Source organism: Coenobita brevimanus, chromosome 65 (genome assembly GCF_032717465.1).
Source record: "Coenobita brevimanus isolate Jiangsu-jjx chromosome 65, ASM3271746v2, whole genome shotgun sequence".
Lineage (NCBI taxonomy): Eukaryota > Metazoa > Arthropoda > Malacostraca > Decapoda > Coenobitidae > Coenobita > Coenobita brevimanus.
The window spans coordinates 44,519,947-44,543,031 of NC_137018.1; the positions used below are offsets into that span (position 1 = coordinate 44,519,947).

Here is a 23,085-nt window from a genome sequence, read left to right on the forward strand (position 1 = left end):
CTATAATTACTGAGCTGGATTGCGCTTCTTTCCTAACTTCCTTGCAGAAGTAATTGCTATCTTTTCTGCTTGATTTTGGAGGTCTGTATATATATCCTAAGACTAATTTCTCCTTGTTATTACAAATTTTAGCCCAAACACTTTTAGTATCTCTGTTGACATTATACCCCTGGATGTGATATTCCGCCAAAAATCTGCGTGTCGAGTCTCCTTATTCATCCACGTTTCCCTGCTAACGGCAATATCTGTTTTCTCAGTACTAACTATAGCCTTGTGTTTGTCCATTTTGCTATGCAAGCCCCTATTGTTGATATAATACACTTGGAAATTGTTTCTACTACTAAGGTCGTTACATTGGGAGGTAAAGTACAGCTAGGGCCTATCGTTCTTCTTGTTTCTAGCCGGGAGACTTTTCTGTAGTGATAAAACTGTTGTCTGCGCCTTATCGCCTGTTTATATATTGATGTGCAATAGTGGGTGTACCTACATAAATGGCTGTATTTTCTTCTTGGTTTAGCACATTTCGTTGTATCTGTCTAAGCCTTATGTTAAAGATTCCTGATTGCATTTGCCCCCTGAGTGGATCTGCTACATATTTCTTTACATCTAGCACTTAACTCCGAAAAAACTTCAACTCCGTATCTACTGACCAAGCTAAATTAGGAACCTCCTGCCTACTATGATGTATCCCATCCATGTTATACTTGGCTCTGTGACCGCAGAAATGGTCCCAGTTGTCAATGAACGTTGTTGCATTGTCCTTGCAATACTTGTCCAGGCGACAAGTAAGTCCTAATGCTCTGACCATCCACTTCCTACTAACTCTTCTCGGCAGAACTCCAAGGAAAACAGGGCTCCCACACTTCCTCCTAACTTTGTTTAACATCTCATTATACTGCAGCCACAGTACCTCACTCTTGCGTCTTCCAGCATCATTCCCTCGATACTGATGCAGAGAATATCTTTCATGATGTCAGTTTTACCCAATACATTCCCTACACTGGCCCCCGAAAGACACACATGTTTTCTAAATGAAGCACTGAGCCCTCTGTTTAAATACCTTAAATGAAAGTATCCAGCTAGAACAAAATAGTTTATACTTTTAGCTCGCGTAGTCCGTGTCCGGTCGGAATGGTCAGGCACCACCCATACTGCCTCTGGACCCCTCATACTCCATCTCACTTACGTCCTTACCGTTGCATTCGTCACGCAGCGTGTTGAATGCACCCTTACACCTCACGCTTGCTTTTTAAGAGAACGTTGTTGCACCCTTATTCACAAGCATCCATCCTTCAGCCTTCCTCTCATTCTTCGTCTCGAGCAACTCTTCTATATACTAACTCTCACAGCTCAGCCTTCTCTTTCCTAAAAATTTGATAAATTCTTCCTTTAAATCAAGGTATCTCTTCTCAAAACTTTCAGTGGAAACACTCATCTCGGGTGAGGAAGACATCGCATACACAAGTTTACAGACAAAATTCACGCTTGATCTCAACACTTAAAAAACGTCACTAAATAATAACTTACAGCACTCTGAATCACTTTATCATCACACTGTTATATAAGAACACACACTTGTAACAAGCTAGCACGGAGCACAATAGCAGAACACTTATGACACAGATCAATAAACTCAAACATAATTCTCACAACAGACGGGTATTATTGTAGCCAACTATAGGTAATTCAGGAGAGGACAGGGTATATCTGAACTGAGCGACCTCAGGTGAACGAATGAGGACCGATGGGGTTGGTGGGTGTAGATGGGGGAAAATAAGTCCACGACTGTAATAAAGTTCATTTGAGAAAATACTACCATGGAGGAATAAGTCCTTGATATGGCCCCGTGTGGAAGCATGGGTCCAGTTGGCCAAAACAGTTCCTTGGAGAATATAGGTCCTTGTGGATATGCGGTGTTTCCCCGTGAGGTGAAAATAGGGTCGTGAAAGAAAACGGGTCCCTGGGGAAAGATTTTCGAGAGGGATATAAGTCCATGAAGGGAAAATAGATTCACTGGGGAATTAAGGTCCACGATGTAGAAGAAGTCCATGGGAGACAATAGGTTCATGGGGAAACATATATCCATGGGAAAAATTGATTATTGGGGGAATAGGTCTCTGGGAGAAAAGAAGTGGGAGTGTAGCTGGAGACAAGTTATGTGCTGGTGATGCAGTAAAGGTGAAACTGCATTGTGTTGAGGATTATTCAGGTAAAAGAAAAATAATAATGAATAATGGCTAGAAATAACATACAAATTTAGCTTCTATTTTTTTTTTATTTCCATCATAATAATGCAAAAAGAACAGTACATATTCTTATGAAGCGAAAGACAAAAATTTACCATCAGCAAGCAATGGCGCATTACAGTACGTAACAGAAAGCCCTTACAGCCGGCGAAGTATTTTTCCTCTTTTTTTTTTTCTTCCTACCTTCAGACAGTTTTATTCAGTTTAGGATTGATTTTTGGTCTGGAGGGGTAGGATATAGTTATCATTAACTCTTTCAGTGTGAGAGGTTGTCCCCTAAATTGAAAAATATCGTTTGAAGATAGAAAGAACGATAGCCTACAAGTATACGTCACCGACTTAAAGGTTAATGAAGCCAAGTGACAGACACAGCCGGCCGCGCGACACTGACTCAGGTAGAAAATAAATACACAGATATAAAGGTGAAACTTTGGTAATTGATCACATCTTAGATATGATGTACAAGTTACACGGTAGACTTAACATTACTTAACTGAGACATAGCCGAAGTGGAGGGAGGCCGATACAATTCATTCGAATACCCTGCCCATCCATTCAAATAAAGATAATTCTACACTCTGCGCTCGCTTCAAACATTCGAACACCTTGATCTTGCATTCACATTCTCAGCTTTACACAGTCCAGATATTCGAATACGTTGTCCACACATTTCTCACAATGAGATCCTCTTACCTTTCCTCGCCCTTCAATTAGTCGTACATGTACACTTTGGGCCGTATTCTTGTCAGCTTAGCACCTTTTCCATTGAGATTTGTTTTGTGTATTGCAGGATATATTCTCTTGTATGTTATTTATGGCTTTTTAATAATGACAGAGACTGCATGAATGACACGCAAGAGAATATTAATATAATAAATGCAGAAATAAGTATGTAAGGAAGAGGTGACAGAAAGTCTCCTAAGCTATCAATACGGACTTTTACTTCAGTCCACCGTAACGTCCACATGGACTCCAGCAATACACAGGTGGGATGCGGGATGCTGGTACAGGTGGTCCTCTTTATAAGTCAGTGATGTCTGAAAAAAAAATATCACAACTTTTTCCATACGACTGGTAATGTAGACTAGGGGAACTGGCAATTAGCTTTATAGGTAGCGAAGGAACGTTAACTGATAAAAGTTTTGTAGCTAATTGTAGACTTAAAAGCAAAAAAGAATGTAAGAAAAGGTTGACTTATAGCGAGGATGTGTTGAAGACTAGTGTTGTTAAGTGGAAGGCCTGCCGTGAGGACGACGGGTTGTGTTGAGGTTGGAGGTTGTGGGAGTATCTGGCTCCTCGGGTAATGCTGCAGCTGCTGTCATGCCCACCTTGTCCAGCAGCCTGTTCTTTACGAACCCCACTTGGGTCTTGTCACCAGGTTTGCTCCCCCCGATGCTGACACCGCTTTTACTTCTTGACAGCGGGCAATCTGAGCTGAGAGTGAGTGTCACACTACTGCGGGTCCTGGTCAGTGGCAGCTGCTGTGGGGAACTATTTGGTTTTTGTCTCTCAAACTGGGAGATGCGATCTTGTGCAGAAAACAGCATTGGGCCTATTTTCTTTTTTTGGTTGGGGGAGGGTGGGAACTTGCTTTTCCTCTTCAGACTTTGTAGATCATCATCTTCATTTGTCTTCTTTATATCAAGAGGTGGTGGCCGCTTGCCCACTAGTTGACTGTCACCAGGGTGTGAACTGAAACTGGCCAAAGATTGTTGCTTCATTAGTTTTGAATTGCGGGAAGTGTGTGGCTCTTGGTGTCGCCTAGTCCTCGTCCCTCCTCCCGACACCCGCCCTGCTGTGGTTCAGGAGGCTTGGGAGGAATCTCGTCAGAGAGGTGTGAGATGGATAAATCTGTGGCTGCCTGTCGTTGTAACCTGCCGCCTGGAATCCGAGGGGAGACTGACCGTGACTGACTTTCTGATTTAGGTGGTGCGGCAGGTGAAGTATCCCTTGCAGAACTTGCACTTACCTCACTTGAAGAGGACTTCGAGAGGTTAGAGGGGGAACGTCTGAGGGGTCCCCAAGGCGTTTGAATGCCGAAATTATCAGAGGAAGGCTGTCGTGACGTTGTCTTGGATGGGGGCAGAGAGTCAGGAGATTTAGGGGATTTTTCTCTACCCGCGTTAGGTGGCAAGGGAGACCTGTCCTGAGACCTTGGTGAGCGATCTCTGGTGGGTGAAGGAGTCAGCCGTGGTGAGGGGCTGCGTGACTCCCACTGGTTGACACGCTCAGATGTGTTGAAGGAAGGCTTAGGCTGCTGTGACTGATTGCACCCAATATCCATAATCCAGGCAACTAATTTGTTATTGGACACATAACCCGAGTCAGTAGCGAAACTCTCTGCACCACTGCTAGATGTACGCGAAGCTGGTGGAGGAGAAACCGAGGGTGGAGCAGCAGTGGGCCGATCGTCCTTTGAGACAGTTAATCCAGGCACAGACAGAAGGGTGCCACTGGGGCTTTTCATCAGTGTGGCCACAGGAACATCAAGTGAGTCCTTGTAATCGTGCAGGTCTTCTGTGTCCTCTCCCTGTGGGGCCACGATAAGATCTGGCCAGGCTTGGGGTGGTGGGGCAGCAAGTTCAGGACTACCTAAGCCACAGCCACTGGCCAGGCGCTCCCGTTGTGCTGGAGTGAGAGGAACATCTCTAGAGGGTCGTCTGATGGTAGGCCGCACTTCCCTTTCAGATTCCCTTGAGGGCGGCCGATCTTCACGTGAGGGTTTACGGTTCAGTGCCAGCCTTGATGGACTGCCTGCTATCTCCAGAGAATTCTGCCGGGGTATCCTGATCTCATCCTCACCTGGTGGAGTGGCACGAGAAGCTTGGAGAGGGACGTCCCTTGATGGCAGTTTCTTGAGTTGCTTGGAAGGTGTAGAACCTCGCGAACCTCTAGCAGTGGAATCCATGTCGTCTTGATTTGGTTGATCCACCAGTGACGCGGACTTTTTCCTTTGTCGTGGTAGAACACCTCCCAGTTCCTCATGCTGCAGCGCCACAATCTCTGGTCTCTTCAGCGACACACCATCATCCTTCGCACCTCTTATGAGCTTCATTTCACTTGCTTTGGTTGCATCACTAACCTTTCGCTGCAGCTGCTTGTGACTTATCTTTTCTGTTCCAGTTTGACCGGCTTTCTCGTCTTTCTTAATATTAGTCTGGTTTACTGACTCCCGCGTCTTTGTATCTTTACTGTTGCTGTACGTTATATGGAAATTTTCTTTATCATTCTGCACACCATTAACTATAGTTTCATTTTTATTACTTGAGGCATCTGATCCTTTAGCTGCTTTAGCCATTTCATCCATCATCTTTTTGTACTCCTCATAGGCGCTCTTATGGTCGCCCTGTAGAATGTCACTGATAATCTGCTCAGCCTCGATTGGTTCCTGTGACGTCCGAGATTTCGTCCTTTTTATTGGTAGAATGGGTTTCTTTCTCTCCCTTGCCTCCTTCTGCTCCTCTTGCCTCAGCTCCTCTGCTGTCTTGTCCCTCATTTGTTCCATGCTCTTCTTCCTCTTTCTTTCTTCGTAAGCTCTCTTGTGCTTCTCCATATTTTCTTCCCTCATCTTCTCTGGGATCTGAATGGTTGGTTTCTTCTTTTCTAGGATGTCGTCTATGTTTATTTCCACATTACTCTTCTTTCTTATGGGTGCCTTCTTCTTTCCTTCCTCGGTCTTCTTGTACACTTCATCATTACTTATCTGTTCACTGCTCTTGTTTGTGATGTCACTCAGCTTTTTCGTCGACCTGTTGAATTTCTTTCCACTGGTATCTTCCAGTGCCGAAGCTCCCTTTCTACTATTGTCCTTCTTTTGCAATTTTGACAGTTTATCCTCAAGCTGCCGAGCCACGTCCAAAGGCTGCTGCTTACTCGTAGGTTCCGGGGGGTTGATTTTGTACACCGTAAACTCCTCATCGTCCTGATATTCTTCTTCATTAATTAGCACTCCCTGTGAGGCTGCATCTTCTAGATCGTTCAGGATAAATATGTCTTCATCCAGTGCTGAGGGGTCTGGGAGATCTGTAGGCGGAGCGACGGCTATGGAACTCATTGAGGCTCGTGAATTAAACCCACCAGCTTGGACGAGACGCTGGATGTCAAGTGGCAGAGGCGTACCCACGATGTAAGGCGAATTGGGGTGCGAGTTCCACCTCTCCACAAACTCCTTCAGTTGTGCCTTCGTCCTCTCCAGCTCTTCCTCCTTTTTCTTATCGGCGTCTCTTTTCTTTTTTCTTTCAGCTTCTTCTTTCTTTAATCTTTCAGCCTCCTCTTTCTTTCTTCTCTCTTCCTCTTCTTTCTTCCTCTTCTCTTCCTCTTCTTCCTTCCTTCTCTCTTCTTCCTGTTTTCGTCTCTCAGCCTCTTTTCTTTTTCTTTCTGCCTCCTCTTTCTTTCTACTTTCCTCCTGTCTCCTCTCTTCTTCTTCCCGTTTCTTTCTCTCTGCCTCCTTTCTCTTGTTCTCTGCGATCTCCCTTTCCAAAGCTTTCCTTCTAGCCTCAGCTTCGGCCTCCCTTTTCCTTTTCTCTTCCTCTTCTGCCTCCCTTTTCTTGTTCTCCTCCTCTTCATTCTTTATCCTCTCTATCTCCTTCTTCTTATCCTCAATCTGCTTTTCTAACTCCTTCCTCTTGGCCTCCGCATCACTCCTCCTAAACTCCTCTTCCCTCTTCTCCTTCTCCTCCCGGGCGATCTTCTCCTCTTGCGACTCCTCCTCAGACTCCTCAGAAACTTCCTCGGAGCATTCGTCTGACCCCTCAGTTTCAGTTTCAGATTCTGAGTCGGAGGAAGCGAACATTCTGCTCCGCCTGAGGGTCTGGGACATCGGGGGCCTCCTGAGCCACTCGTGACGTAGGCACTGGGCGGGGGTCAGGCGCAAACTGGAAGAAGGCAACTCAGGTCACAGGCTATTATGCGGGTAAGTGATCGTGGTGTATTTTACTGTGTGTGTGTGTGTGTTGGGAGGGACAGAATGTATATGAGTATTTTTTTCTTTATTTAAAAGAGATAAAAAGAAATGGGTACGTATTAACAATACAAAGATTAGTATATACAAAGAGTGTGGTAAAGGGAAGGCGTGAGCTCACTCACTCACTCACTCACCCACTCACTCTCTCTCTCTCACACACACACACACACACACACACACACACACACACACACACACACACACACACACACACACAAAACCCAACCCACCTTTTGTCCAGCACCAGTAGCTTTTGAATGAAGTCCTTGGCCTCGTCTGATACACTGTCAAAGGCCTCATCGTCAAAATCGTACTTGTTGTGGGTAACGTTGGTCATCGTCTCCACGTAGTTGTGACCCATGAAAGGCGACAGTCCGGACAGCCTGGTGGGAAAGGCAAGTGGTTACAGCTCAGCCTCCTTAACACGGTGGAAATTATCGTCCTCTTGCACCGTATTTTCACCACGCTTAGGGGCAGAATAACACAACATTACCACCCTACTCCCTTTCCACAGCAGTTCTTCGTTTCAAATTACCATATTCTAGTGTTAAGTTCTTGTTATAGCTCATCGTTCAAGATGAGGAGATGACAGTTTTAGTCCAAGTTGAAGGGATGAGCGTACGGTACTGTAGTGAGAGATATTAACCCCTTCATCACCAAAATATCTTCACTACTATGTTCATATATTATTCAGCTGAGGGAAGAAACCTCTTGTGGGTTGGTTTATAAGAACTGTATGTCCAACCCTCATATATCCTACATATGCTGAGTGATTAGCGGGAGTTAGTATGAATAATGGGGTACGTACGTCATCGGGTTGAAACGGTTAAGGAGAATGTGTACACCAGACATTTTTCTGTGTTATTATTTTCTTTTTCTTTTTTTCGGAACCCTACCAGCCTGTTGTAAATTGGATATTACACCTGAGGACAGGATGTTGATGATAATTTTCCATCCATCCATCCATCCATCATCCAATCCTACATTGCCCCATGAGGGGCGTAGGAGGCCGGGGCTGGGCAGTTGGTCCCGACATTTAAGATGAGAGTGAATGATATAATGCATAATAATTTACGGAATGTACCTACGTGAAATTTGCATGCTTATGTTTTCGTCTCCGTTGTTATATAATGAATTGTATGCTGTAGAATGTTAAGCTTGAACTTGGTGAAGACATGAACATTGTGTTGTCATAACTTAACCCCTTCACAAGAGACCTCCCCAAAGCTGAATAAATTGCCTCCTGTACCTTCCTTATCTCCACTCCCCCTCCCTGCCTTCTTGTCTCCCCTCTCCCTCCCTGCCTGCTTGTCTCGTCTCTCCCTCCCCTACCTCAGCACTCCCTCTCTTACCTCCACTTCCCTCGCCCTTACCTCTACCTGCCTGCTTGTCTCATCTCTGCCACCCCTACCTCAACACTCCCTCTCTTACCTCCACTCCCCCCGATCTACTATTCCACCCTGACATCCACTGTCCCTTTGTTTATCTTCGCTGTCTGTATTTCACCTTCATTTTCTCTTTTAGACTGTAACTCCTCCGCTGTCACTCCCTTCCTGCCCTCCATTCTCCTTCTCTCCACTCTCCTTATCTTAGGTCCTTTCCATCCCTAAACTCTCCTACTCTCCCTGACTCTCTGCTCTGCTGCCACATGCCAATCCCAGAGTCCATCCCCACTTACAACACATAGCATATGACGCCGACGCTCCACATGTCCGTGCCGAAACTGATGGGCTCGAAGTTGACCACCTCTGGGGCGACGAATTCGGGGGTGCCGAAGAGGACCTGCAGTTTCTTACGCGGGTCATAGCGGCGAGCCAGGCCGAAGTCGCAGATCTTCACACGGTTGCCCTCACGAGACAGACAGAGAATGTTTTCGGGCTGGGGAGGGGAGAGAGCCGGTCATGCGGTGAATGGTCTAGCTTGGAAAGAGAGGGATAGTGCAAATAGACTTTGGGTGAGGGAGGATATTGGAGGTTTATAAAACCATGATATGATTGTGATGCACACTTTCATTGTAGGGTTATAAAACTATAATATGAACGTGATGCTCACTTTCATTGTATGGTTATAAAACTATAATATGATTGTGATGCACACTTTAACTGTAGGGTAGTGATTCTTACCTTAGTAACATTGTACTGGTGGTGAAAATACTCGTCTTCATCCTGATTTTTTTTTTTCCTGCCTAAGGATGAGATGAGGTAGGATCTAGAGACAAAGTATGAATGTGGGTGAAATATTAACAGTGGAATGGGCCAGATGATAACAATGATCGTGGTCCTGAACATAACAATGGACCTAGTACTAACTCTCATGTGGATGAATAGTTATCGCTTCCTCACCAAACTACTTTTACATCAATATTTTCGACAAAAGAGAGGAATGATGAAAATAAAACCCAGAACTGTCTTGCTGTCCGTTGGATGATGACTAGCGCTACAGACCTTCATGTCAAGGTGGAGGATGTTCTTGGAGTGGATGAACTCTACACCCTCACAGATCTGCCTGAGGAACACCGTACAGGCGCGCTCCGTCAATATGAAGTCGTCATCAATCACACGCTCGAACAATTCACCGCCGTCAACGCTGAAACGGCACACACGTATATTTAGTTATGGCTTTGGTGACTTCCTAACACATTTTCTTAGTGAACTATTCCGCTCTTTACGCCTCAGTATCCTCTTGTATGTCACTGATGCAAACTATGTCGATATTAAAACAACTTAAGTGACATACTAGAGAATGTTAAGGTGTAACATTCATAATAATTCGATGAGGAAGAGGTGCTACGAAGCCTGCTATGCCACATTAAATACGGACCCAGCCTTCAGACTGCTATGACGTACTCGGCTGAATACACTCGTCTGACTTTAAATGCAATGAAAATGTTAATGCTGGTAATATTTTGATCTGTGCACTAAGTAGCTTTGGACGCTTCGCAACACCTCTTTCATTGCGTTTATTCTGCATAATGCACCTCGGGATCCCTTGTATGATATTGATAAAAACGATTTCGATTCCAACATTTTATTTATTCAGAGTGTTAAACCGTAATACGTACAATATATAGCTAAAAGGAGGTAAAGTTCGAAACCTCCTAAGTCAGCATGAATATGCTCAAAACAGTGAGACCCCTGCACCGCTTCATTGAATCGTTTGGCTTTAGCTGGAACAGCAGTCCAACCATAAGAGTTTATTCACGCGTTTCATGACAACAGCCAGTTCCAACAACAGACAAAATGATAAGCATAAATGGCTACATGACATTTAGTTGTGTCAATGATATACCACAGATTATGATGGCATCCCTTAGTGTTGTACAACTTTTAACTGGTAGTGATTTCTCATAGCAGAATAAATGCTTTTGGTGCTGGTAGAATAATAGGTTAAAATTGTGACAGTACCTGTGTAATGGTTAACAGTTTTACTCCAAGGTTCCCAGCTGGGGAGAGATTAACCTCAGGTGGGATTTTTAAGTGTCAGGAGGATATGAAGGCAGACGAGCAGTGTTAGGAACCCATGATTTAATACTCTGTTACTGCAAAGTCAGCAAAAAAGCCAAAAAGTTCATGACGTGATAGAAATCTGACTTTATGAAGCTAAACTCATACAAAGTAGTGTGTCCCTCACATCTCCAGCACGAGGCACATCTCCTTGACCATGTCGTAGGCGTCGTACAGCTGGATGAGGCGGGGGTGTGGCCGCTCTGCGTTGAGTGCCTTCATGATCTCCACCTCACGCTCCACGTTGGCGCGGTCCTGGTTCCTCTTGGTGTTCACGAATTTGGCTGCGAATTTCTGTCCCGTCGCCTTGTCCTCCACCATGTACACCGTGCCGAACCGACCCCTGCAGGAGTGAAGACAGAAAATAAAAAAATAGGGATAATTAACACCCAGTCTCATTAAACTCACTGTCAACTTATTAACAGAGTCTGGCTTTAGCTGGAGTAGAATAACTGAGTTGCCCCGAGTATGTAAGATGTGCCGAACTGACTCCTGGGGAAGTGACAATGTGAAAAGGGGAAATTACTGAAATGAATAGGACGAAAGAGGCGGTAGCCAAGAAAAATTTTGACACTGAATTTTATGGTTCATCGCTGTCTCCCATCATGCTTACCTTACTGTACTGAACTGGCCTCTAGGGGAATGGAGAAAATGGAAACAGGAAAATTACTGAGTTGAACGAGGTAGGATGATGGTCAGTGTACAGTAGAGTGCCTGTCCATGTCAGATATGTGCAAGCCGCCCTCTGCTGTACATACATACATATATACATACATACATACATACAGTACATCCCAATTTAGATGAACAGCGTTTTGCAGCAAGAAGAATCGGAAAAATGTCAAGACCAACGAATAAACGCGTCTTGGCACTCATATCAACACAAACAAAAACTGAGCCAATGTAAATTAATATTTTCTAGCGTAAACACATAATTGGCCTACATCTGAGTGGAGACGAGACTGGAGGGTGTGGGAGTAAGGCATCGGAAGCTGTATTTATAAACTCTCCCCAGCTTATTTTAGATGGGAAATTGCAAGCTCATATTTCTTATTTTACTTATACACCCAGCAAGCACTAAGTAACGAAACACTAGAGTGAATACTAATATGAAAAAATATGAAATAATTGTACACCTGATAAAATAAGTAACTACTGAGACATGCAGTATATTTGTGGTAAAAAAAAATAATAATAAATAATAGGTTCTGATGCGTTATACTGTACATCAGCCACCGGATGCCGGAACTGGAGCACTACCGAACACGTAAACCACAGGGGGACTCACACGCACCCACACACATGTAAACCCGCCACGTCACCATCTATTTATACCCACTGCAGGTTTTTACGAATGTTAAATGTTATTTATTATTATCACCTCATCCTTAGGAGTGCTAGGAGATCTAGATGATAATGATGATGATGATGAATATTTTTCATTATAATAGTGTTAATGAGATCTCGATCACCAGAGGATATTCGAGACAGTATTTAAACCCTTAAATGCAGGATCTTCCCTCAGTTACAGGGGAGCGCGGTGTCTCAGTGGTAGGGTGTCGGGCTCGTAATTGTGAGGTTGCGAGTTCGCGCCCCGCCCAGTGGCTGCTGTGCTGGGAGGGGTAGCGCTCTCTTGTAACCTTAGCAGGGTCATATGATCTGATGAGGTCTAGCTCGGGGATTTATCCCATCCCTCAGTTACATATAAATCGTTAGACGGTAGCCAAAATAAAATGCCAGTGTTAGGCTGTTATCTGGATGGGTAATGGTGATAGTATCCGAACTGTAAGTAGCAGTGTTCATTCCTGATTGGGCTAAAATCGTTTACCGGCAGCCAGTATTAGTGCTATAAAGGGTAAAGTGTGTCTGTGGCAGATGAAGAATTAATCCATTATCACACTTTCCTTCTGTTACTCCTCTCCATATCCTGCCACCACTTCTTTCTCTCCCATTCCATAATTCAGTGTCCATCAGAGTCCTTCACCGTCTCCATCTCCCTTCTGTCTCCTCCATGGTTACATTTTACTGAGTATCAACATCTTGTCAACTTTAGTCATACACTACTTGCCTGGGAATGAAGGATGCGGGGAATTATCCGTAGATTTTGAAATCCTTTCTCACGAGTGTACTGAACACTATTTATTTTTTAAATCTCTCTCTCTCTCTCTCTCTCTCTCTCTCTCTCTCTCTCTCCAGAAGTCATTTAAGAACATGATCTGTTCATTAATTGTCTGGTACTGACCAAAATAGATCCCTGTTATTCTTATGTTTCAAAGGGTTAAGTAGTGTATAGGATACCCACGTAGACATTAACCCTTTACCTGCCATGGTTTACCGCTGCTGAAGGAATCGTGCTGTGGTAAACCCAATACAATCCTGACTGTGTCCGCTGCCTGGGATATATTAATCAAGATATCGAAGAAATGGATTGCTTGTAAAGAATTATGGGTGTTTTACTACTGCATTAACACTCTGTAAGTCACTGGCCACTTATTTAATTCTGGCTACGGTACCACCACACCATGTTATTCAGCTCAGGAGTCACCACTGGCGCTTACCCTTCCAAATTGGGATGACGTCATTGTCAGTTTATTCTTTGCCATCAGACCTGGTTATTCAGCCTGGGATGGGCGTCTCCTACTGAAAAGATTGGTTAAGGCCGTAATTGTCTGACCCCCCCAGTTTGAAAAATCTGCCCTAAGATGAATAAGGCAGGTGTTGGCAAGAATAAAATGAAAAACTGACATTGTCGGGGTCAGTGGCTGAAAGGGTTAAGGGTGGGTAAGCAGTGTGACTCATGGAGAGCAGTGTGCTTCAGACTGTGCTGCCTCCCTAGGGTGTCACGTGTACTTCACAGAGTGCCTAAAGTCCTTGGCTTGTCAGGAAATATAGTGTAAAACACCCGTTAATTTCAACGTGTACCTCCATTTCCTGGCGCCCTTCTCTTCCCCCTCCTCCATCCTCTCCCTCCCCTCTCAAACCCCCCTCTCCCCCTCCTTCCCCTTCAGCCACCTCTTACCCCCTCCAACCATTCGTTCCCCCGCTTCAACCAGCCCCTGACATCTTCAGTCCACCTCCTTCTTCCTGCAGCCACCTGTCCTCCCTCCAGCACCCCCCCCCCTTCCTTCTCTCTATCTCCCCTCCCACCACTCCCTTCCCCTTCTACCAATGCCACCTCCCACCGCTCCCATCTCCCTACTGGTCTCACACATCAGGCCGTTTTTGTCCCACGGATATAATAGTGCCACACTCCGCCACCAACCAAGCCACAGAACATTTGACGGCGCCTTGACTGCATCCCAAACATGTGCCAAAAATGCGAGGTAGGGGGAGGAGGAGGCGTCGTGTGTATGACGTCATCACAACTTTGACTTGTGCGTTTATTTAAATGGTACTCTGACGGTGTATTCTCTGTCCTCATGCTGCTACGTGGCGGCTTTGATTAGCCGCGTGAGACCGTGTGGCATGAGTCGGAATAAGATGAAAATTAACGTCTTTGTAGTAAATGAGTTAATGGTGACAGCTTTTGACCCTATCATTATGAGGTATCACTCCTGAACTCATTAAAATTATAGGGAAGGTCAAAGTAAATGACTGTCAGAACAAGGACCCGGTTTTTGCCAGCGATGCGGACATGAACACTGATGTGAGACTAAACGGTAAAAAGATTTATTGAATGAGACGATGTTCAGGAAACTAGAAAATATATGAACAAAGATGGCAGCGGGGATCGAAGATAAAGTCACTGATGAGGCACATAAAGGAACGCGAGGTAAAAGGACTCAGAGAACAATGACGAAAAACAATATTTGACTTTGGGGCGAGAAAACTGACAGCCTGAACTCTGACGTATAGATGAAGCCTGAACAGTCCTTTTAAACTTAGAGAAACGCGATGATAGTGAGTGGCGGAAGCAGAAACGAATTATCGCCGCAGTATATGTACCACAAGAAGCACTGAGACCTTTTTGTTTTATGACATGACACCTCAACGATATTTTTCACGTGTACTTGGGTTTGCTTTGTAATTTTGAGTAGCTTAACTGGAAATACACATTGATTACAGATTGTTACTTGAATTCACACGGCGACATAACAAACTATTAACAGAACAGGACATAACAGTACAGTAATTACAAGATCATTGTCCTGTGTTTCAGAGAGTTAATTACAGTGTGGTCCTTGATTCGTACTTCTGTTGACCACGTGGACTGACTGTAGTGGCATGTGTGGAGGAATGAATGTTTACTAGACGAGTGCAGAGTGGAATGGTGGTCGATGAATGCGTAATTAAAAGTGTTTTGAAAGGAATAAACGTACGAGATACGAGATGTGTGCAGATGGTGGTGAATGAAGGCATAAATATAAGTGTTTTGAATTTAATGAACGGTCATGAAATTGGGTGTGGAATGGGGGTAGGATTATAGGATGGAAGTGGAGAGTACGAGATTGACGAGGAGGGTGTATAGGGTTGGCTGGCTGAGAGAAGTGGGGGACGTGAATCAAGAACCCTCTAGGACAAGGTAGTGAGTAGAGCATTGTGAAGGCCAGTGGTGTGCCGTGATAGCTGCAGTTGTTGATGAGGAAAAACAGATATGCTTTGTGTGTGTGTGTGTGTGTGTGTGTGTGTGTGTGTGTGCGTGTGTGTGTGTGTGTGTGTGTGTGTGTGTGTGTGTGTGTGTGTGTGTGTGTGTGTGTGTGTGTGTGTGTGTGTGTGTGTGTGTGTGTGTGTGTGTGTCGTTTTTACTATATTATCACTACTGCCAGACGATTTTCTTTTCGTTAGGGGAGAAATCTTGCAGCAGAGGGGTTGATGGAAGCTGAATTTTACGCCACCAGTTCGACAGGTCTCCACTAGATTGAAAAATCATCTGAAGACAGCAAGAATTAAAGAAAAGGTGCGTCATGTGGTTGAATGGGTTAATGGCGAGGTGGGGTGTTTGAATTATGTTGTGTAACTGACCTACCAGACACTGACGGCCCTATCATTAACCCCTTCAGTCCGGCGATGTATTTCTTAGATTATTCCGACTGCTGTTATACCTACCCTTCCAGTTCGAAAATTTTATCTTAAAGTTGCATATCGTTCTCTGGCGTATCAGGACTACAGTGGAAAATACGTCATCGGAGTGAAGGGGTTTAACCCGAAGGCGAAAGGGAAGTAAGGACCCCAGGTAATGAAAGCCGTTTATTGGATACTGATGATTTCTATATGAGATTATCCTGCATCCTGGATTACAGAGTGCAGTCAGGTGGGACGTAAAGAAATCAGGCAGCTTCTGTCTTCACCGGACGGTTCAGAAATTATCGTAAAAATTGTGGGGCCTGCCTTGCCCTTCGCGGCATTAAGTTTGACAGTGCGGCCCAGGTTGTAGCTCAGTTAACCCATTGGAGCCATGACGGGTTTTGGATTTTATTTTGGCAGCTTCCAGACAAATTAATTCAGCTCATGAAAGATGTCTGGACCTGTAGGGGTTAATGAAGGCTGTATTTACCCTCTCCCCCCTTCCCCCTCCACTTCGAAACGGCTCTACTTAGATGAAAAATTTTGGCTGTAACAGTACGGTAATAATACAAGAACTACATCATCGTAGTGGCTTACATGATGCAGTAACCCTTGCCAACCGGTTCTCAGCCAGTGTGTACAGGTGCGGATGGGGGGGGGGGGCAAACTCCGCTTAGCAGTGTAAAGGGCTTGTTGTGGACTAGTCATGGAGCGACCACAAAGATGACCTGCAGCAACATCGTACTCAGATACTGAAACAAGCGTGTGGTTGGTGTAATTTACCGCCATATTATTGAGGGGTTTAACAATGATGTGGTGGAGGAATGCGATGAATGATTCAAGTGGGTGTGCAAGTGTGTGTGCGGCGCCTGTGAAGTGATGGTGATGGGAGTGAGGCCGTGGCGCTGTGACACGTGCCATTATGTGCCACTGAGCTTAGCAATAGCACTAGTAGCTCTCTCTTACTAGGTTGTTGCTGCGTATACCACGTCACTATTATCTTGTTTGTTATCCATGTAGGCTGTAGCCACGCATATTATGCTCAAATAGCCAAATTATTTATTAAAATATCACAGCTTTCTAGAACCTCTTCTTTAGGGATTTACTAGATGCAGGATCATCTCCAGCAGCATCCCTGTCTGTCTGTCTCTCACTAGCGATTTTCGGAAAGGAGGTGGTTCACTTCCGTAGACTTTAGCGGCTTTAGCGAAGTCATACCTTAGCATATACTAGACCATACCACCCTCTTACACCACGCCATACAAAATCAGCATCCCACACCATACTACACCACACCACACCACACCACACCAAAGGCGGTAACAGAAAGGCTCTGAAGCTCCCTTATCATGTCATTTTGAACTTGTTTTTCATAATAGGGCTTACTGCTCTCGCGTATGTTATTAATATCACGCCAATATGGACACAGGCAACACATATATACCCTACACGTGATATTAACGTGCCATGTGTAGAGATAAACTATAGCTGGTTTACACTCACATGACAGAACTGGTGCTCCTCCATATTGACTGCTGAGCTGTTACACGAAATATATTGCTAGATAAGAAAGAAATGTGATGAAAATAGTGTATGGATGTAATGTTATCTTATTCTGCCATTAAATAATAGTGAATCGGCAAGGAGGGAAGGCACATCTCCGCCACGCACGATGAAGCCAGGTACAGAAAGGAAGAGGTGGCGGGGGGAGGACACGGCCGCTGATGCCACCACACAGGCACGAGGTCACGACACTGGAGGCCAACAAGAACAAATCACTGGACAGATGGAGTTGATGTAAGACAGTTAATATTGCTGTTACCTGTGTAGGACTGGAGTAGGGGTAGCTTTGTTACTTTTTTGTCATGCTGATAGATTTCCTGGGTGGCTGTGAAATTATGAACGCCACTAAGAAGTACTGTTGCTTTTCTCATGAAGGAATGAGTGTAGTGTCGTTACTTTTTATTATATAAAAAAATCCTGTATTTCAGAAAGTGACAAAGGACCGTATTGTGCCTGGCTTTGGTTACTTCATAGCTCTTCGAAAACATGTTACGCCTTAGTGCTCCTTTGTATGTTATTTATACTTAAGTTATAGGTCAGAAAAGTGTACAGTACCAATGAGATGGAGCCAGGATTCCGGGGCGTGAATGGTGAATGAATGGGTGTGTGGCCCATTCCATTGGGCATACTATTGATTAGTTCTCCCACTGTCATAATCTTTACTTTTCCATTTTTCCGAACCCTGTCTCACCCCACCTGCAGGTAGAAAAACAGGCGGGATGATGAGGATGAGGGTGATGTTTTTTATATATTGATGGTACTGTCAGTGTTTTTGTGTGGGTAACATACAAGAGGATATTCAACCCTTCAGCTGGGGGACGCCTTTTTATCTTATTTTCGGCATCTTCAGATGATTTTATTCAGCATCGAAGATTTTGAAACTTGGGGTAAAGAAGGGATAAGACACAGCCTTCATTAATTCTTGAGCTACAGTAGTCCGTTTACTTTAACTCGGCCTACATTTACCATCCCACCATCGTCAGTGCTGTGTTGTAAAAAGACATGAACAATGAAATATGGCGCCAGTCACGAAGAAGCTGTATGGGAAGGATGCAGAACCGTAGATTTTTTTTATTTTTTATAGGAACTAAGTGAAATAAGCTACTGAAAAATAAAAAATCTGAGCCAGGTTAAGATGACAAGAGTATAGATTTCCTTGCTAAGTTGAATATTCGTCTGCGAGCAGCAAGAATGAAATGAGAAAAACGTTGGCGGATTTTAGGGATGAAGGGGGAACAGACCAAATAAATCGCTGGGGACGGGGTGTTTCGAAATATCCTAAGCCCAAGTGAATATGATCCCAGGAGAGAGAGAGAGAGAGAGAGAGAGAGAGAGAGAGAGAGAGAGAGGAACAGGGTGGTATATGAGGGAAATTCGTGACAGTTCGATTCTTGGTGGACACCGTGTCTGTCCCTCCTCGTCACTGTTCATTTATTCCGGGGCAAGACTAGCACCAGGCAAGCGTTGTCTTCCCTAGCGACCCTCGTGCAGTGGATGGGTGTGACAGACCTTCGTGTGGGAGACGGCCTGGAGTAATTGAAATAGTTTTTTTTTTTGTTTTTTTCTTTTTTTGTGGGGGGGGGGACCTTGCGGGATGTGGCGTCAAACAGTATATGGACAGAATGATTAAGTGGATATTATACTGTTTTGATGAAGAGGTTTATTGCTTGTATAAAATTGCTCCCCCTCCCACTCCCCCCCCCTCTCTCTCTCGCTCTTAATACACAATGTTAGAGCGTTTTCCTCCTCTGCAGTATAAATGATCTCTAGCCTATTACCTGAGCCAGCCATCCTTTCTCCCCAGCTCATTCTATATTATTTAGTGTTTTTAACGTTGTGTTCGGGTATAGCCTAACGAGTTTGGATTTTATTTATTTATTTTTTCAATGCCAGTAGTCTTTCAGACAGCTGCCTCGTCGTAAAGGAAAGATAGAAATAGATACGTAAATAAAGAAGAAGAACCAGATGAACAAAATGAAGAGGAAGAAGAAGAAGAAGAAGAAGATGATGATGATGATGATGATGAAAATGTTCTTATTTCAGGGTCGTTCGTAGCACAAAACTTCTGAATGTTCAGCTCATATCGTGTAATGACTATAACTATTTTAGCACCAATATATCTGCAGCTTCCAGTGGGTAAACACAGTGAAAGTTTGATTCATAACCCCCTTACCTCTCATTGCTCGGATATCTCTGTACAGAACAAAGTCGTCAAGTGTTCTCTAAAAAGGTGATGTGAGTGTACCCCTGGCAGAGAAACAGCTACTCCACAGTTCTTAGAGTCTTCGAATAGTACGTTTTTTGTAGGTTTAAAAACAAATCTGTTGGTGTGAACTTGAATGGCATACCTGAGTGCACGAAACGAAGACGGTGTATTAACAGTTTTAAACATATCTTGATTAAGAGAAGTAGAATTTGTTATTTAGGGTAAGAGAAGTAGAGTAAAATATATAATGAATGGTTTGCCTAGATTACCTTATTGGTATACACAGTAGTTGTATTGTGGCAAACGTCAGGCGAATATGTACTGCCGAGGAACCAGGAGAAAAAAGATAATGTGGGTCAAGAAAAGTAGAGAAGAACGAGATTATGCAATACGTTTGTTATCCCTTTGACTTACTGTCGCTATGTACTTTCTGTTTTCTTCAGACAGTTTATTCGGGCCAGATCCTGGCAATTTTATTCAACAAGGGGGAGGGGATTGTAGCGTCCAGAGAGCTGACTAAATAAAAGACGCGTAGACTGAGACAAGAAAAAAAGCTGACAAATATGACATCTCTTGTCAACTCGCAATCAGTACGCACTATAGCTTCGCTACAATGGAGGATTTTATGCAACTGGGGGAGTCTGGGATATATGTATGTAAAAAAAACTGCAAAAAGGACAAGTTGTGTATTATGTCTGGTTCTTCCTCCTCACAGCCACTGGGTAATTTAACGCTATTAAGGCGTGAGGCAGTGTTGATATATATATATATATATATATATATATATATATATATATATATATATATATATATATATTACATGTGCTTGCCCGAAAAATTTGCAAGACTAACTAACGGTCTGTCACAGAATGTCTGCAGATACCATTATATTTATTTCAATATTGTTATTAAGCCCAAAATGATCAGTACTGGCCAAAAAGTCGAAAAAATTATTTTGGTATATATTCGCGTGTCGAAATTTTTGCCAATATCGCGCTGTCGCTTCGCGCGCGATCGGCCATTTTTTCCTGACACTCCCTGGACTTACCCCGACCAAATGTAGAAAGAATTAGGTCGATATCTATTACCGTTTTCGTGAAAGAAACTAACAAACGCAACGCTAGACACATACGCAGCTTGACTATTACACACACACACACACACACACACACACACACACACACACTGTTACCACACCCAAAACACTCCAAGTAACGTCCGTGGTTTTACTGCTAACTGTAAAATTTCATATGTGGGGCTCAAAGAACTGCGCACTTCATACTGACACATGGTTACACACGCGATGGTTTTCCATTTGAACATCGTATATTTTATCAAGTTTCTCTCTCTCTCTCTCTTTCATTTTATATATTTTTGGTTCATTTACATATACTTTCCTCTTGAACATCGTCATTTTTTGTAAACTCTCTCTCTCTCTCTCTCTCTCTCTCCATAATTCCCCATCTAGCGTTTCAAAACTTTTTAGGAACAGGACTTGGCTGGTGAACTACATCATAAATCCCTGGACGCGGTAGAGACACGTGACTCTTAATTCGCGTAAGGCGGTGGCACGTTTCGCCCCATAATCATTTTCCCAGTGCCAAGGATTTCAGAGCGCTCGCAGGCTGAAAATATGATCAAATATTCCCCATACTGACTGCGGAATAGGTAATATTACCCGTGACACGTGAAGTCCGTTCGTGATTGAGCTGGCACGGCGGCGGGTAGGTAGACTTGTTTTTGTACCTCTCTTTGCGCGGGCAAAAAGGTTAACCTTCAAACTTGGAACTCGGTGGCCATAATATGATGAGTTTTACCTGCCGTCGCCACTCACATCATCGTATTGGTATTTGTGCAGGTGGAGGTGGGTTGATGAGGGACAGGTGTAGCGTGGAGGGGGTGGAGAGATGGAGCAGGGACGGAGGGGAAGGGAAGGATTCAGGCTGGCTGCTCCCCAAAAGTCGTTGGTTTTGTTTACAGTGAGTCACATTCCTCCCTGTCCAGACTCCTGCCAACACCGCCTGCTCCTCCTCCTCCACTCTCCTCATCCACTTTTCTTATCTCTCTCCTCCTTTCACATGAGAGGCTTTTATTTTCTAATTCTGGCTGCACTAATCCCTTCCCCATTTCAAGTGTTTTGGTTTCATTTCACTTCATGCTCTTCATTTGCCGTATCTCTACATTCATTACCTTCCTCCCCCCATTCTTCTTGAAGCAAACATTGCCAGCCGTGGCATAAAAGCCTCTGTAATCCAGTGATCTGAGACGCTTTACTTTACAGTACAGCCATACTAGGCAAGTTCACTGTGAGGGATAAAGGGGAAATTGTCAACCTTGCTAATTCACCAAGGGCAAGAGTCTGCGAAGATTTGGCTCTATCCTCCCCCTGAAGCCCCGTCCACACTATGGGTCATGCAGCGCGCTCTGTTGCACGTCATGTTGCCCAACTCGTGTTGCTGAGGCCAGTGATGTCCACTTTAGTACAATGGACTGAGCGTGCCAGTTACTGCTAAACTGCAAAAGGAGGGGCATGGATACCAACACTGCAGCAGTTCAAAGGATTGTGATGTGAAGCACTGTAGCACTATGTTGGGCCAAAAAGCAAAAGAATAGGAAACACAAATGGTGCAAGCAGTGGCTGTCTCGACGCAATTTCACAGGAAAGCCCGATGGCTACTGTGGGCATTGTGGTGCGCGCCGTCATCATGAAATGCCCGTCGGCCAGATTTGCAAGATACACGTGGCACAGACCCTCCGCGGCACGAAAATCCGAGTTGGGCAACATGACGCGCAACAGAGCGCTCAGCATGACCCCTAGTGTGGACGGGACTTAAACCACTATGGGAAGCCCTCATCAATTCACTGCTAGTTATCGCAGCAGAAATGGAGGAACCGGCCATAGCAACAGTGATACCTGCTGAGTAACCAAGGGTGCAAAGAATCTGTTTATTATGATCAGGCAGTTTTGGAAGTTAAACACTGCAACCAACAACGTCCTGACCACGGCTGTGGCGCTTTTGTTGTAATACGAGTATGATCACGATTCCCTTTTCTTCTTGGCTGATGACCAAGTGTAATAATCTGGAAGCCTTGATATGATTAGTAATCAAGGAGACTCATTCCTACACACAACTAAGGCTCGTCCAATTTTATGCAAGCACGACTTAATATTTGGGAGCGGCCCATTTTCGTCAGGTGAAAGCAGACTGACAGTGAAGCAAACCCTGCCATTCTGGAAGGACTGAGGGATGTTGAATAGAATATCATAGGCCCTGGTGACGTCATATTAGATGAGGCATTTATCGAGCCGGTCATGATTATTATGCTACAGTTACAATTAAGAGGAAACATGATTCCATTCGAATGCTGGCTTTCGAACAAGTAATAAGAACACTTTATAAAGATATACGTGGGATGATAAAAAAGACGAAAAAAGGAAGCCAGCATTTGTGATGGGGACCTAAATGCAGTAGTGGGTAATATAAAGACAGGTGAGGCTGCTGCAGGGCACTTTAGAATGGTTACCCGTATTGACAGAACTGATATGCCTAGACTTTGCAGAGAACAACAGTATAAAAGTGATTTTTATAGTGAAGAGCT

The 23,085-nt window shown here is 44.2% G+C and overlaps 1 protein-coding gene across 1 annotated transcript in view; it reads right to left on the reverse strand.

Annotated features, from left to right (window-relative positions):
• Positions 1-2,255: 2,255 nt before the first annotated feature.
• Positions 2,256-23,085, reverse strand: part of LOC145405067 (uncharacterized) — an 81,703-nt gene continuing 60,873 nt past the window's right edge. Inside the window, 6 exon segments of the mRNA XM_080276569.1 lie at positions 2,256-3,978; positions 3,981-7,120; positions 7,440-7,592; positions 8,888-9,087; positions 9,654-9,795; positions 10,840-11,055. Coding sequence (XP_080132695.1) covers positions 3,473-3,978; positions 3,981-7,120; positions 7,440-7,592; positions 8,888-9,087; positions 9,654-9,795; positions 10,840-11,055 — 4,357 coding nt within the window. The 3' untranslated portion in view covers positions 2,256-3,472.